Source organism: Notothenia coriiceps, unplaced genomic scaffold, assembly GCF_000735185.1.
Source record: "Notothenia coriiceps isolate Sejong01 unplaced genomic scaffold, NC01 NC01_scaffold00017382, whole genome shotgun sequence".
Lineage (NCBI taxonomy): Eukaryota > Metazoa > Chordata > Actinopteri > Perciformes > Nototheniidae > Notothenia > Notothenia coriiceps.
The window spans coordinates 41,762-59,078 of record NW_011350083.1 but is presented as its reverse complement, the minus strand read 5'-3'; the positions used below and the strand labels follow the sequence as shown (position 1 = coordinate 59,078).

The window sequence follows — 17,317 nt, the reverse complement described above, 5'->3', positions numbered from 1 at the left end:
GGGCCCTCAGTGCATTTAGAGCTGGACCACCAATCACCTCCTATCTTTCCAGTAGCAGAGATGGCCAAATTGGTTTCTTTCATTTAACCCTTCACACTCCAACAGAAACTGAATAGGCCGGTTGGAAGAGTTTATTTATTCAGTTCTATTTTTTCTTAATTCAAATAAATCAAGTAATTAAGGTATAACTAATGACAAATATAAAAAAAAAATGTTTAGACCTCTGACGGTTCCCCACTGCCTGAAGGCCGCTGAAGTGGTACCGACAAGGTTGTAAAGGGAAATGACATTATAATAGGCCTTTGGGTAGCTCATTTGTTTTCACTTAATGTTGAGATCCTCTGTTGTAGTATTTAGCTTTTTTACATATTGCTTATACCTAAATAAATGCTTGTTTATTAAAATGTCCACAATCTAATTAGCCCACAGTGAATCAAGGGCAGGATAGGATAGTATCCCAGAATAGGAGAACCCGCCAGTCTCTGGGGCTCTGGGGTAAATATTTTGAATTATGCATGTGAAGTTGCCATGAGCACCGTAAACTGATGAGTCCTGTTTATATGGGGGATCAACATGGTTCAATACTAAAGCAGCAGAGACCGACTTGATAGTGTCTTTCAAACTGAGTTGATCTCATTTTGTAACAGACTTAATGGTGGCTGTATTTCTCAGACTGTATATGACTGTATCAATAACAAATACACCGACTATGACATGTACAATTGATTGAATGCCACTCTAAAGGCAAAATGAATAATTTCAAGCACATCATGTTTCCCCAGGGCCCCAGAGGGTTAATCCCATTGTTCACACATGTTCTTGTTGCATCTAAATACACAAACCAAGTCAAAAGGAAAAGTGTTTCCACTGCACGTTTATTGTCAGCCAATGATAAATCTAACAAACTGATCCCTAAATATGAAAATACAAGTTTAGAGCAGCTCAAAAGTCTTCAAAACGACCCAGATGTTTTCAGATACACAGAGCAATTACAGCCACGTAAAAAAAAGATATTCAAGTGTTGATGGATTATCTTTTAGAGATTTGATTTTCACCTCAAATCTTGCAAGTACAAAGTAAAAACGATGCACACACATTGTCTCTGTAGGTGCAATTAAAAATCACTAACCTGATTATACAAATGTAATTAATCGATATTAATCTGCTTAATAAGTTATTTCAAGTGTGTGAACAGTGATACAGTGATAAAACAATACGTTTCTCCTCCTCGGTAAACACTTTTTTAATTAAAAAACAAAGGAATGTTGACAGAAAGGAGCGTTTCTATTCATAGGGGAGAGTTAATCCACTGTGTCCAGTGTGATATTTACATGTAGATCTTTACTGTAACTATGTTGGGGTTATGACAGGGTTACTTTTTCATGTTGTGCATTACCCATCAAATAAAAAAGACATCCTATTTATGAAAAAAGACAATGCAAGAATTCCTGTTTTTAAAACAAAACTTAAAATTTAAATGACTTAAATATTCACAGGAATGTAAACTTTGCATGTGTTGTTAAAAAAAACATTCACCACTTTTTTCTCTTGGGTACTTTCACTGCATGAGGCTGAGGTGTGATAGCTGTCCCTGTATGCGAAAAAACACTCGTTGAGTGACACTGTTGGATTGTTCATGGTATGTCTTTTACCAGCTGGAGTCAAAAACCTTCTTGCACATATTTGAGTTTTCCTGGTGAAGAGGGAATTCAGAGCCCGGTACGAGTTGCTTCTTCCTCTTATGTGATGCAACGCTCTTCCCTGATGAGATGCTTTCATACTTGCTGAGGGATTCACTGAAAGCAAAACAATAAGAACAGATGATTAGGTTTTTGTAAAAGATGATTTAACATTAAAAACGCAGAGCAATTGAAATATTTATGTGTACAATACCTGAAGGGGAAGGTGGTTTTGTCCATCTGCATGCACACCAGGAAGGGATATTCTGAAAACTGGACTGTGGTGATAAAGTCTAGCGATGCCTCTGTTTCGTAGCTGACCTCAACACCCACTCTCATGAAGTCCATGTCCACTGTAACGTTGCCAGTGACCACTAATGCTCCCCTGAAACCATAAAGAGTAAACAAAATGAAAATGTGTCCAAAATACTTATATTCTTCAGCCTTGTCCCAATGAGTGTGGCGCTTTGTCATTGTCTGTGAACATGTATTTGTTTCACACAGTATGTATCAGTGGCTTAAAAGCCCAATAAAGTTCAGATACTAACAACAGCAGTTGAACAACTTCCCCTTTGTTTAAAATCGCAGTGTGTGCCAGCTAGTTGAACGTCAAACCTCTATAGCCTTGCCCGTGAAGACATGCCTTGGCAAAGATGCCAGTATGGTTCGTTCTGCTGCTAAAGATAGCCTGACAGTCTATTATCAGAGTGGAAGAGGTACAACTATGCTGATCCATTCACCTGCCTCTGCCATTCCCCTACGCACACACGGGTCAAAACATTCTGGGGTTCAAATCAAAGATATGACCCTTTACTATTGTTAAAAAGCAGGAAAATAAATCAGAGAACTGAAAAATAAAAGCTTATTTTTCTTCCTTAAACCATATTTTTTTGAAAAACCAAAAGTTGCTTGGATTTCACAGGGTTGTGTTTTTTGTGCACCATCAAAGAGATTCCAATTAAATGTGCCTTGTTTTCAATCTCTGTAAACAATTCCTCATAGAAACGTACATATAATCCCTATCACTAAAGGAAACTTAATTATAAAAAGGCATAAAAGCCGGATGTCAATTATTTGAATGGGGTGCCGGTACTAAACCCAAGTGTCAGTATAGATTTTTATCTCATATTTTACTTTGCACTATTTTTAGGTAAAATAAGCATTTTCAGTTTATCAATACAATCTTAAAATGTATTAAATATCAGATAAGATCGGATCTGATTAACAAAACAAACACTAACAAAACACAGTACGTAGTTTGGTTTTCAATACAGATTTTGCACCAAAAGTATTTATTACTTCAAAAATACTGAGGTGCAAATGCAGAGGAAAATCGTAACCGTATTTGAATGTCAAAAATCAGTGGCATTGCTCTCTATACCCTATTTCATCACCAGATGCCGTGAGCTAAACGACACCCGCATGATGATGTCCATTTTCAGCTGCTACCGTTGTGCGATGACTGTAATGTTTAAAATAGAGAACCAGACAGAACTGACGACATATCCACATAAACCTGGAAATGAGACAGACATGACCACAATACTGGAGCATGTCCAACATGGAACAAATGCATCGGGCGACGCTTATAGACCATCATAAGTTCACTTGAATCCAACATCAACAGAAATCTATTTGCAGTTTGTGACATTGCTCGACCTCTAAAAACGACTCTCCTTTCACTCACAAAGGTTGTTTTCTAAGAATTTTCTTTCAATCAGTCTGTCCTTTGCCCTGCCAGTGTATTACGTCATAATGAACATACAGTAAAACAAACGTACTCAGTGAGGTAATTTATCATTACAAGGCTGTACGTGAGGTTATGACCTATACACACAGTACACAGCATTATGTAAAGCTATGCTGATGCCCCAACTTGCCTACGGGACAAAAACTCCACCAACTGCAACTACTAGAATATCATTGAATTAGCTCGGTGTGTGGACTGTACCTGTTGTTGACGCTGGTCTTGGACTCCCTGTACCACAGGCTGACCTCCATGCCTCCAGAGATGTCAATGGCTAACCCTCCTTGGAACTCGGCACTCGCCTTCAGACCGGACTGCAGCTGGATCACCTGCAGAGACAAATCAGAATCAAAATTAGAATTCTGTATTGAAAGGGGACATTTTTTGTTGTTACAGCAAAGTATAGATAGATGAAGAAAATATAAATTTACAGAAAGATGAACGGGAAGCAAAACAAAAACAGAAGAATTGGTTATATTGCACGATAATTAAGATACCTTTTTATCATAGATGATGATGTTTGAAGACTGTAAAAGCACTTTAAAAATAGCCTCAGCATAAGGCAAAAATAAATGCAACATCCCTTTTATCATCTGTAAGCATTTAAACCCTGTTCAAAGTCACAGTACTACGCTCGACAAGTGAAGGTATTGACTTGAGTCATTCACTATCTGCACTTGTGTAGACATACTGAATGTATCTGACGAAGTAAACATGACGCACAACCGACAAAAACGGTTGTGGGTCAATGCCTTCCAAAACAACCTATAAAAACTGTCTTGCTACTTAAAAAGTATAGTTAGTAACTTTTTATCATGTGTGCTGAAACTCTATATCCTGGCAGTAGACATAGTGCTCCCAATGTTAGATTCCAGCACGCCTGAATGAAGACAACCAATGTCAGCCACGAGGACACTTACACAGTGTCAATCACTGCTGTCCCACCTGCCAGAGCAAACTCTCTTGTTTTACAGATTTTAGATTGCAGACGAACGTAAACTGAAGTCTATTCCAGGTGTTTGAACATATCACCAATTCTGTCGTTTTTGTCAAGATGACCAAACTGAACTCAAACCAGCCAGCTGACACTGTTTTGAAGTAAAATAAAGCTTTCTTGGACTATTCTCTTTACCTGGCATCAAATACCAGTTGTTAAATTCAGTTTTCTTTGATAACCTCACACTGAATGTAAACTTGAAACACTAAAATGACTTCTATATTGAGGTGTAGTGTTAATGGATCATTGATGAAGGACACAGTTAAAGCAGTTTACCTCAGAATGATCAGTCAGCAGGATGAGACCCTTCACTACATTCATGGGGTCCCCAGTCATGGAGAACATTTTAGACATGAGGTCACTGTAACCCTTGAAGAAGGTGACGGGTCGCAGTTGGACATCGAAGAGCAAAGCTGACATCCCAGCAAACGACTCCAGATCTTCCTCTCCCTCATCGGCTGTGGCACCAATCATTGACTCCAGACCCTGGGCCTCAATTGCCACCTAGAAGACACAGAACATGTCCACATTAGTTTAAAATAGAAATGTGGTAATGGTGTGGCTATTCAAGATGCTTTTCTGAACACATTAAAAGCATAAAACAGATGTCAAAACAGCATAAAAACTATTAATTGCAAAGATCTAAACTCCTGCAAATGTTCCTGCAACAGTCCTGCTAAGCTTTTCTTGTATACATGAGTGTAAAGAATGTCTGTTTCATTATGTGGTTTCCTTACCTGTAGTCCATGGAGAAGACCTCCATTACTAGCACCGTAAATATTCATGTTGCTTCTCCTCAGGATCCCAGAGCCTGAATACAGGATGTCCAAACTGTACGTGGAGGTCACATCAGCAGATTCTGTACGGAGAGAATTTTAAAGTGCTCAGTCAATTTATTTTAGTACTAAAAAGCAAATAATAAGACTCAAACTTTTTAATGGAGCGAAATAGAGCTTGAATGTGCTTAACCAACACCCTAAAATGATATGTTGATTGACTCGTGCAATTTGGTTCCCACTGTTCATCATTTCATCTCACATTAGATCTTTTAAGAATATATTGGGTAATGTTTTTAGTCTTACAGATGAGGGTTGATTACTTACTTGCCATGAATCCTGAATATGCGGACGATGACCCAACCTTTGCAAACCGGTCGTAGTTATGAGAAATTGTATCCTGCATAGCATGTCGTACTACATCGCTGAAAAATGAAAAATGATATATGTTATACAACAAATAACTTTAATTTGTATTCGTAAAGCTTAACTATATTCTGTAACATTCCTATGTTCAACCAACATTTCTTTTTTGGTGGTCCATTGGATTTCCTATAACACACCTGGCTGGCAGCTGGAAGTGAAGGATGTCCTGAATCTTGGACAGCATGTACTTGTTCATTTCATGAGGAAGGTTTCCGATGGACAGAAGCAGATTTTTGACTTCCATGTAGGAGGGGTTGCTACTCAGGATGACGTCAGCAGCGGCGGCTCTTACATTTTTCTCATAGACGCGACGATTCTGGTGGTAAATCCTATTCACTGTGTGCTTCACCTACACATGAGATAAATGTGTCCTTTCAGTTTCTGTGACACGCTAATCAGCTCAACATAACAGTAACACTCATCAGTTCAAATGGAGTGTAATGTGCACTGTTGCTCACCTCATTAGTCATGAGAGTGAAGTCGTATCTCTGCAGGGCGGTGAGAGCGATGGTGGAGTAAGCTCCCACCTCTGACTCGGCATATTTGGTGAAGATGGGAATGGCCTCGGGAAGTAAAGAGTTCTTCAGAGCAAGAAGATACATCTGGACCTCGGACTCTACCTTTGTGCTGTCGGGCCCGTTTAAAATCAGCTTCTTCACCTCCACCACTGCCTGAAGGGTGAAAGCACAGCAAGGGATCTTCAGTCAGCTCTGGTATTTCTAAAATCTACATTAACTTTTTTCATTAACTATATTTTTGTAAGCTCACCGGTAAGTTGCAGCCTCCTTTCTGACACAGTTTATGGACCAGGGCTCCCATAATGATCACAGTGGACTCTTTGATGTCTGGGCTGCCGATCTTTCCCTTTGAAATGTCCTGAAAAGAAAACAGTTTGCATTATAATTAAATGCAAACTTCCAATTAGCATATCATTTAATTTAAATATGAATGGTTTTGAAGACTCGTTAGGATAAAACAAATTAACTTTACACATTTATTATATTATATTTTGAGGACAGAACGCAATAGAGTGCCACAGTGACGCGTCCTAAAACCCGGAAGTAAGTCAGCACTTTACCACTTCCGGTTCCTTCGACAAAAACCAATGCAATTTCTCCATAGGATTTTGGAAAATAGCTCGAAAGTCTGTTGTTGACACAAATTGAAGAGACGGATCACATTTTGTTCAGCCGGATAATATCCACATGTATACCCTACTTTTATAATTTTCTAATCATAGATCTATCGATTAGATTTATGATTCGAAAATGATAAAAGTATGGAGAAATTGCATTGGTCTTTGTCAAAGGAACCGGAAGGAGTTTACTTCCGGGTTTTAGGACGCGTCACTGTGGCACTCTATATATTATTTACAAGCAATTTTTATGAAGGGAACATTTTAAATGATGTGTTGGTTTCAATTAGGAAACACAGGTAAAATAGCACAAAAGTTAGTGGAAAGCACTATTCAAATCCAACGTGTGGCACATTTTCGCTTTCTTTAACCACTGGAGTGCCACTTACTTCTTGAATTAATTTGGGGAAACAAATATTTTATTTCCTTTTTTTAAGCAGAGCATCAAATGTAGTGCAAATGAAGCCCACATTTTTTCCTCTTCGCTGATAAATACTAATGACAGCATATCTTCCAAGTTTCTTCTCCAAGCATGTTAAGTTGCTGATTCTGTTTTAAACAACTCACCAGCAGAACCTGGAGCATTCTCTCGTTGGGATGAGAAGCGAAGCCGCATGCATAGAGAAACCTCTCCTGCAGGACCAGACCTTTGGCATCGGTGAAGTTAAGGAACTGAATCATGGCATCCAGAGACGCAGTAGTCTGAGCCGAGGTCACAGCGTCCACCACCTGAGGTCTGAACAGCAAGAAGGGAAACAAAATGATGGTGAGTTACTAAAGTTAGACCAGGTAACAGAAACAGCAGAGTGATTGAGTAGGGGAGAAGGAGCAGCCACTTACAGAGATGTCTTGCTGGCACTCTGCAGCACTTTGAGGATCTCGTCCTTGGACGCCTTCCTAATGCTCTGGAGGAGAGCCAGGAAGCTGCGTGGAGCCGAGGCTTTGGACAGGCTCGCCGGCTCCAGCTGCTTCTGTTCACTCTGCCAATGCTCAAAAAGCTAAAAAGGGAAAAGACAGGGCAGAGGGGATTAAAGAGAGATCATCTTCAGTCAAATTAAGGATCTGTTTACTATTAGGTGTAACTTAGAAGTATGTGTGCAATGATTACTTTTCCAACCCTGACCTTGTCTGTTAGCACTGACGTGGTAGTTACAATGATTAAATACATGTATTTTGATGCATAAACAGTATAACCAGTATGAGAAATACTGAATGTGATTTGCCAAACATTCCTCATCGAAGAAATTACGTGTTAAAGTTCATGAAAACAAGTAAGTAAAGAAAGTAAAATGCACCTAAATGCTACAAAATGATTAGATAAACTTGAAATTAGAATTTCTGCAGCCTGGTGGCAAATCCAATAATCCATATATTCTATTTTAATTAAACTGGTAGATTGACATAGCCCTCTTTAGAAAATGGCTAAAATAAGTGAAAAAAAAAGTGAACCGGTACTCACTGTTGGACATCCCTTGCATTTGGATTTGACTTCATCCGCAATAATACCAACAGCTGCCAGCTTGGCATCAATTAACTTGACAACCTCGGCCACATCTGTCCCAGCAGCCTCCAGGGGTCCAGCCTCCGTCCCCACAAGAGTGAGGGTTTGCCTGTGAAGCAAGAAATGTAAAACTTAAAAAGTGCCCGAATTACAAATGCACACTCATGGTTATTATTGATAAAGGCATGTACCTGGAAACGACTTTAGCTGCAGCAGATCTGCGGGAGTTAACAGCCAGTGAGTGTGTTTCTTCAGCCACGGCAGAGTGGATGAAACCATCTTCAAGAGTGAACGTTGTAACAGAACTGGACTTCCTGCCCACACCCAACACCTGGAGGGGGAAATATTAAAGGTCACCTATTATGCAAAATCAACTTTTTCATGTCTCATCTACATAAATATGTTTCCCCTCTGCGTTAAGAGATTCTGAAAGTTTCAGGAAAAAAGATTCTCAGTCTTTTTGTCCTGATCCATTTATATAAAAAATGACTTGATCAGATTTTGACCACTTTATGATGTCATAACGTTTTTTTGGCTTGTGTAACCATTAGCCAATAACCAACCAAGGTAACCCCCGTCCACCTTATCACCTGAATCTCCTCCTAGAGCACCATTGTGGGTTTTTTAACCAAATATCTGTCAGAGGGGCGTGGGGAGTGGCTCCTTATTTTCATCTTAAGCAGCAGACAGAGAATCAGCACTTTTGAAACAGGGCTGAAACAGAGGGGATTATGGGATGCTACAATGATCTGTTTGGTATTTCGAGCCAAACATTTCAGAGACATATTTTGTATATATCTGAGACCTATAATATATTGATGAAAAACAGTATAATAGGGGACCTTTAAAGAGTTATGTATTAGTAATTCAGTAACCTTCATATTCTATCTAGCACAATGAGCTGTTCTGGATGCTGACATACCTGACTGTGAGTGGTGAATCCCGTCTCCGCAGTCTTACACGTGTCCAGGACCTTGGTTCTCGTCACTTGACCTTTAACTTCCTTGTACTCCACCGTGCACCTTCCAGACACATCATTCTGTTCCCACACATTAAGATTGCAATTAGCTACATGTAATGAAATATAAAAGACGTGAATAAATGTGATGGGAGCATTATAACGCCAATTACCTCTATAACCTTCCCAGTGGTGCGCTGCATTTGCAGTAAGCTGGCCAGTCCTCTTTTTAGGTTCTTGATGGTTGCAGGTTCGGCCCAGAAGGAATAAAAGGCCTTTGCCTACAAAGAAAGCAACATGTTATATGAAATGTTATGCTTCTGAACAATGGATACTGAGGCATGTCTTTCAGCAGATAAAGGGGCAATGACCCTGTGTGCTGCTGTACGTGCTGCAGCTCACAAAGGCCTTCAGGGTGTCAGTTTTCCATTGCACATGTGTGTACATAAATGCATGGTCATGACATCAGAGCCTATTTACATTACACGCAGAAATAAGATATTCTTTGAAGTGTAGATAAAAAACAAAAGTACTTTGGTATTAGCACTCTAAATGTTTAAAAAGAGTCTACCTCAACTTCTAATTATGTTCTCAACACACACTACTGACCAGCATGAAAGATGAGTCAGTCTTATCTTTACTCGTGTCGCTGATATGATCTTGAAATAATGGAACAAGCTCAGTCAAATGTGCTAAGTTAATCTTGGGAAATATCAAATTACACCACACAGTTCAGTTGAGCATTGAGGCTTCAGTTCAGCTCAATAATGCTCTCAGTGTCCTGCTTATGAGTGGAGAGGCAGCCGATTACATCATCCTGCAGTGTCTCCTATACAGTATGTCATTTATTTGTGGCCCTCGACCACGATATCAGCGAGGACTACCATAAATAGATTGACGACGGCTACTCAGTCTTACTCTGTGTATCCTTGCTGTGGCAGCCTGCAATCAGTATAAACAACATAAAAGGTTGTAGAAAATACTTTTGTCTGAATTTTACATTTATTATTTGATAATAATGGAATTATTAGTGTTCCCATCCATTAATATGCTAAAAAGCCTTCGTTTTTGAGGGCTTAAGATCCTCTGCGGCTCTTTCTAGGATGTTAACTGGTTTTACAGTCAAATTAGTAAAAGGGATCTTATCCTCTAAATAAGCATGTTATCCAAAAAGATATTGAACATTGTGTTAAGGGGTCTTCACGCTTTCTATCGGTTTGAATTGACGTTTTTAGTATTATTTCATTATAAACGTATGCCATAGAATTCTTCCCTTTAGCCATACAATTAAATATCTAGCTGTAATCTGGCTGTAATTCTTTCTGCAGCAATTACGCCTTATTAGATACAGTTACTTGATAACAGTGAATGAGTTTGGCTTGAACTCCAACAGCTCACAGCCAATAAGAAGACAGCATGAAGCGTATCCACCAACCCAGAGCCGCTCTTCAAGCCGGGCTTGTTCATTCATTCATTCATTGACCCTCTGAACCTGCTGACCTTTGTACACACACCTGCACGGTTTTTCCCCTGCCAGCATCATCACTCCAGCAAAATGAAAGCATGCTCAATTATTCTCTGAAGACAACAAAAGTGAAGTGCTAAAAGTACCCAAATGACCTTCTAACATTACTTATGTAAGCATTTCTCCCTCGTAAAAGATCATAAATCTGCCCAAAACCTTCATTTATATCATTTTCAGGAATTGCTGCTGATGTTATTCACATGTGAGTGATTAGAAACTATCTTAATGTTGCCAAATATATTCACTCTTTATACTTAAATGTGTTTTATTTTAGTATTAGGTGAGGCCATGCCCTATCTGGCAATGTTTGGCAAATTATCCCCATGATTAGTATCTGGTAAAAAGTGTAATGTGTTTTTCCTCGACCCATGCTACACCCTTCAACTTAGTTTCATGTAAATCAGGCCTGTAGTGTTTCTGTAACAGATAAACCACCCACAACAAAAACACAACCTTCTGTTACATTAGGGAGGTAATGACGAGTACAAATATATTAAAATACTATATGGTTGTACAGATAACACCAGCAGTAAGTAGTGTAGCAACTGATATGGAGTATTTTCTGTGTGCACACAAATGCTCTTACCTTTCCATTTTTCAGATGCAAAAAGAAAGGTTTCGTCAGAGCTGCCAGTTTGGTCTTCCCCAAAAGGCTTTCTGCAGTGGATCCATGGAGGACGTTCTTCTTCTTTGATCGTTGGGACGCAGGTTCAATTCTCACATTTGAGATCTATGAGTGAGAGATTAATTTATGTGAGAAAAATTAGCTACTCTCAAAAAGAAGGACCTTACTATTAATTGTATCAAGAGCATTTGTGTAGTCAGAAATATTATGTGGATTGTTTTAACTCTCAAAATGAGATCCTGCGCTGTCGTATAATGTGATTGGACCCACATACCGCCAGTTGAATCAGTTGGTCGTCTTTGTTGCTGGGATCTCTCCACACGAGGTTTACGTCCACATCGCTTGAGATCCTGTAGCCAGCACTGCCCTCTTTTGACCCCCTCACCCTGTCCACCAGCACCTCAGTGCTGTAGCTGAATTTGTACAGCTGGTCGTTGTTCAGCCGGGGTCCAGCAGCACCACCTGAAGAAACACAGGAAACACGGCTGGTAAGAAAACAGTGTAGACAGTGAGAGTGATCTGCAATAAGACTATTGTCATGTTGTCGAGATACTGAAGACTTAAAAGAACAAGCCACTGGTGCATGAAAGCTTTTTAAAAAAAATTCATACCTAACCACACATGTCCGTACCTTATGAATATCAGAATGCTCAGTCATCTATATCTGTGTGTCACTGTATCCTCATGTAATAACTTATAACAATTGTTTTGATGGATCACTAAAGCATTAAAATCTTAGATTTGATTGTGAACAAGTGTTTCATAATAATAAACCATGGAAGAAAATAATCAACAACCTGGACATCATGGAAAGGATTAATTGAGTTTTGTAGGTTTTTCTATGCTGTTCTGAAGCAACATTTCAAATCTCAGATGACATTTCTTATCATATCAGCAAAAAAGTGCACTTAATGGGCTATCCACACTTTTAACTACCTTGCCATTACTTTTAATGTACTTTTTACATTAGTGTTCACTTTGTGTGTTCAGTTAACACTAGGTATATTTTGCTGTTGGTCATACAACCTATTAAGTTCTCTGTTTTAAGCTTAAATACAGCTTGTGTCGACCTAAAAGGACACTAACTTAATTTTTAGTTTTAAATAAATACTATCTGTTGATAGGGTTGAGGTGAGGCCATTTAACAAGGTGTGTTCAACGTGGCAGAAGAACAAAATCCCTCCTGTGATCTATTAATGACGAGCTGAGCGTTAGATATGACATTAGGCCACGAGGAAGGACAGACTGACGTGTCAGTACATGATTTCATCACCGGTTGCTGAGGAACATGTAGCTGAATTTCAACAAATATAAAACCTAGCTCTATTTCAAAACAGCTTACTGAGGTGTTTAGGGAACATCAGAAGCAAAACACTCACATAAATAATCTGTATTTCTTTCGTAATATTCTGTTTTTAAATCTTTCACCTCATATCAATCAGTGATGTAACAAAGCAGCACAATGGAAAGCTTCAACATTTACAATGAATAGACTGATTCTTTGAGTCTATGTAAGATTACCCAGGGCAATTTCATTCATTTGAGGATAGTAAGTCTCTGTGGCACAATAAACTGAAGCCTGACTCTTCGGATCATCTATAAGCCTCAAGGGAGCAACAAATACATCCTGTTGACACATTTCTATCAGTTTCTTCTTGTCCCACATGAATATGGTGAACTTATTTATTAAATAATATTCCATTTGACACAAACATCACCCTACAACAAACTTTCTCCACTCACAGAAAACCACACATCAACTCACCTTTGGCTGAAGCTGTGACAGAGGAGGCTGCACAAAGCAAGAACACAACTAGAGTTAACATTGTGTGTCCTTCTCTCTGTAGCGAGAAGAAGCAAAACCCGAGATTCAGCGGCTGAAGTGGAAGAAAAAGGCCAAAACAGAAAGGAAATGCAGGTCCGAGCTTCTCCTATTATGTTTTATCAGAGGGGAGAGCAGACTCCAAACTCCACGCTAAGTACTAAGTACGAGATAACCAGCAAATCATTAACCTGGAAGCACAGATTTGACAGGAACTTCTGCCATTGATAGATCCATCCAGGAGTTCCCTTTAAATACAGCGGGACAGCCTCTGCGTCTGCGCGTCACATAGCATGTGATCGATTAATCAATACGGATGGGATCATCCGATTTATTCTGTTGATCAAGGGACGAATGACAATCGCAGTCTGGATGTTAAATTTCATTGAGGCTTCATGCACTGACTAGTTTCTTGGTTGCATATTTGATGTAAACATAGCGTAAACATATCTAAATTAGCCAAAAATACCATTTATATTTACCAAGAGGTTGCAGAGAGACGTCCTCATGTTACACCTTTCACCTCAGTTCTCAAACAGTCGGTACTCTGTCGGTGTTGTTTCTTGGTTTGCAGGAAATGGGCAGTCCGTCAGTGAATTCAGCCCTCTGGCTCAAATAACAGCATATCAGTGGACCCAAACGTTTGAGAATGTGTGCATGAGGTCATACTGTGTGAAATGCTAAATATGGGATAATTTTCAACTAGAGAAATCAGTTTAAATCAGTGAAACGTTTTGAGTAAAATAAGGATATTTGACTTCTAATGTTAGAAATTATGTTCACAAAAATATTCATAGAGATAGATATTTTAGGATTAAACATTTTGAAGGACACAAATATGTAAAATATTTCCTAAAGTGCTCTGTCTTTTTTCATTTAACACAATATGTAAATGAACCCCAGTTAGGTAGGTAGTCCTTGTATGTTTAACATGTTGGCAGGATCAGTGTTAATGACATAATTCATCACTTTGATCAGCTGCAATACTACTTCACACTTATTGTCATGTTTTTATTTAGATTAAATTAAACCCCACTATACTGTGGAATTTGACATAAACCAACCCACCTTCCCTTAAGGTTGAACTATCTGTCCATTCAAACTTTAATAAATATCATAAACATCAAACAAATACATACAAAAACAGGTAGCAACAACACAAAACATGGCATACTCTTTATAAAGTGAGAAAAAGCCTTTCCGTACAGACACTAATGTTTAGTAATCGCAATCGAAACCTGAAATCAGATTTACCTTTTTTGTGTGTCTTTGGGGTCTCAACAACTCTCAATATGTATACATATATTAAACAGTGAGGGAGGAACATTATTTTATCACAACTATTTGATAGTTACTAAATGTAATGATGTGTCAAAGGAATGCAAACTTAGTTCTACTGAAGACGTTATATAATTTCTTGCATTAATGAATCTTCCTTCTAAAGTAATGGTAAATAATATACTTCATATACTATGTTGCTTAATGTGTTTATCATAGCTTCTGTATGTGACATGTACCGTAGCTCTCAGCTAACTTTAGTGGAGTAAGAAGTGCAATAATTGATTAGAAATATAGAAATACAAAGTTATCTAGTACTTGAGTAAAGCTTGTAAATGTTTCACCATCACTGAACTCTTTAAAGAAACAGATTGAATCAACACTGACTACAGTGAGTTTGACTAAGCAGCCAGTGGGTGTCAGTGTTTGTCTCCTGATGTTGATGGTTACTGTATAAAAGCTGAATCTGAATCCAGAGCACTACTAAAACATCATTAAAATGTCCTAACATGTTCGTGTCTTCATGTTGATATGATGTAATCCCCCCTGCTGCACTAAACATCATCTAAACTCTCCTTGATGATGCCTTCACTGTTCCTAAGCTAAATGTCTGGAACAATTAGGAGGCTGCTCTGCCAGTAGATGATAATTATGGATACCTTACCAATACCATCATGATGTATACCTTCACATACTCCCACGGCTGGATGGTTACTGAAGATACAGGAAGTACATGCACGCCTCCAGAACCCTGAGGCGGGCAAGGGAGATAGTGGCCGACCCCTCCCACCCTGGACACAAACTGTTCACCCCCCTCCCCTCTGGCAGGAGGCTGCGCTCCATCAGGACCAAAACCTCTCGCCACCTGAACAGTTTCTTCCCCTCCACTACCGGCCTCTTAAACAAGGCCCGGCCCCCCAACTGACACTTACCTCAGCCACAACGTAGTCCCTCTATGCATTACATTAATGCACACAATGTTCATACTGCTTACTGCACATATTTCTTGTTTCATATTTCATATTTTATATCCTATAATTCATTCATAGCATTCTATTTCCATGTAAATGACTGCTTTATTTTATTGCTATTTAACTATATTTTATTACGGTGTCCTTAAAGATTTTTAGTTTTGTGTTAGATTCCTTGTTTTATATTTTATGTCTGCACCATGACATTAAGTCAAATTCCTCGTATGTGTGAACCTACCTGGCAATAAACCTGTTTCTGATTCTGATTCAAAGCATATTTACAAAATCATACCAAGTATGTGAAAGGGAAATATTCATGTTTCCTCAGCGACTGTGCCAAAGTGCAAACAGATAAGCATCAGACACAAAGTACAATGAAAGGAGAAAATAGGGGGACAAGCTTGATTATGCATAAAACTAAGTAAAAGATTAAACTAGGGTACATATAGTAACTGTCTAGTATAAAACCTTTTTTTTAGTTGATCTGTAAATGTGTTTTAGGGGAAGGTTGATTTCATCAGAAAGCAAGAGTCTGCTGTTTTTCTCTGGTGAGTCTACAAAAGGGCCGGAAGTAACGAAGAGGCCTCTGGTCAAAGGTCACATATAGGTTTGCAATCAATCTCTGATAACACAGCAAACACATCTGCTTATCAAAGCTGACTCTCTAAATTGCAAATGATCAGGGTTGTGTTGTAAGATAAGTGTGTGTGTGTAACTTAGTATCATTTTTTTTTTTTTTCTGTAAATTAGCTTTATTTAAAAGGAAAACAGTAATGTGGATCAACGACTCCACCTCAGTCTAATCAACAAATGACAATTAGGAAACTAAAAACAGTCTGAGTAAACATACAAATCTGACAAAAAAAAAGCCACTGCCTTTCAAACCTCTTACATGAATGTACCATGTTTGCTTTTTCAATATTTGTCTTTAAAGTGATTGAGTTTTAAACCAACATTTCTGCTGTGATTTCAAAATGACAGTCTTCTTGAATGGATGTCTCGTTTAACACTTGAATATCTCGCTGATTGAGTTTGAGCATCTCCTTTCCTAAATAATGGAATACAATTATATATTTTGTGATAGTATTCTAAAGCTGGTCTCCAAGTGAGAATTTGATACTACAACCTCATATGGTTTTGACCTTTGTCCTTCCACTGGTTAATGAAGTGCTGTTCCTTTGATCAGTTTTTCTACCCGAGATACCCTTCTTAAAGATATAACAAAAGAATGCAGGAGAGGATTAATTAGCGTAACACAAGTCATCCTTTCCACCTCGTCCTCACATGCCCTGTTGATCCTTCTGGTTTCTGTGCCTGTCAAACTGGTTGAAAGATGAACAACAGGCCTTTTGGCGTGTCACAGTAAGAAAAGCACAGATGTAAGTATTACTGGTGGCTGAACTCCATTTAGCGGCTCCAGTTTCAGAGTCATGATGTGATGCAAGCAGGCTCACTGTCACTCTGATTTACTGGGACACAACAGATCCATTGTTATTGCTATTAGCAACAACTGTGCTCATTCTGAATCGCAAATTACAAGCTTAAATCTCCTATTTGCAAAAAAGTATACAGTGGTGGTGTCATTTCGTATCGACCGGTCATGCTTATTTTAAACACTTATTGAGTTCAGAATAAAATGTATGTTTCTTTTGTCATGTCAGCGTCCATCTCTTTAAGTTGGGTCGTTTCTTCTTAAAGCAATTTGATTGTTTATCAAGTGAAACACACACCAGGCCGTTACCGAATAATTATTTCAAATAATTAACCACTAATTACAGAAACCTTAAAAAAATTAAACTATTTTTTTTCCAGTGTAATGGTGCAATTAATTATTGTTTTGCTTTGACTTGAAGTAGCCTAACCAGGCTGGTGATATT

General features: G+C 38.6%; 1 protein-coding gene across 3 annotated transcripts; it reads right to left on the bottom strand.

Annotated features, from left to right (window-relative positions):
* Positions 1-858: 858 nt before the first annotated feature.
* mttp (microsomal triglyceride transfer protein) lies at positions 859-13,797 on the bottom strand. Of its 3 annotated transcripts, XM_010776794.1 has the most exons (19): positions 13,661-13,797; positions 13,135-13,527; positions 11,644-11,831; positions 11,331-11,474; positions 9,393-9,500; positions 9,184-9,300; positions 8,453-8,592; positions 8,220-8,370; positions 7,601-7,758; positions 7,328-7,496; positions 6,394-6,501; positions 6,084-6,296; positions 5,763-5,974; positions 5,527-5,624; positions 5,161-5,282; positions 4,700-4,927; positions 3,631-3,755; positions 1,894-2,064; positions 859-1,796 (listed from the first exon to the last, which is right to left on the bottom strand). In XM_010776794.1, the coding sequence occupies exons 2-19, from the start codon at positions 13,193-13,195 to the stop codon at positions 1,649-1,651; spliced, it is 2,661 nt and encodes an 886-aa protein (XP_010775096.1). In that variant the 5' UTR covers positions 13,196-13,527; positions 13,661-13,797; the 3' UTR covers positions 859-1,648. The 3 variants fall into 3 exon arrangements, with proteins under 3 accessions (XP_010775096.1, XP_010775095.1, XP_010775094.1); XM_010776793.1 differs by lacking the exon at positions 13,661-13,797 and having other exon boundaries at positions 13,135-13,649; XM_010776792.1 differs by lacking the exons at positions 13,135-13,527; positions 13,661-13,797 and having other exon boundaries at positions 11,644-12,325.
* Between the last annotated feature and the right edge of the window lie 3,520 nt (positions 13,798-17,317).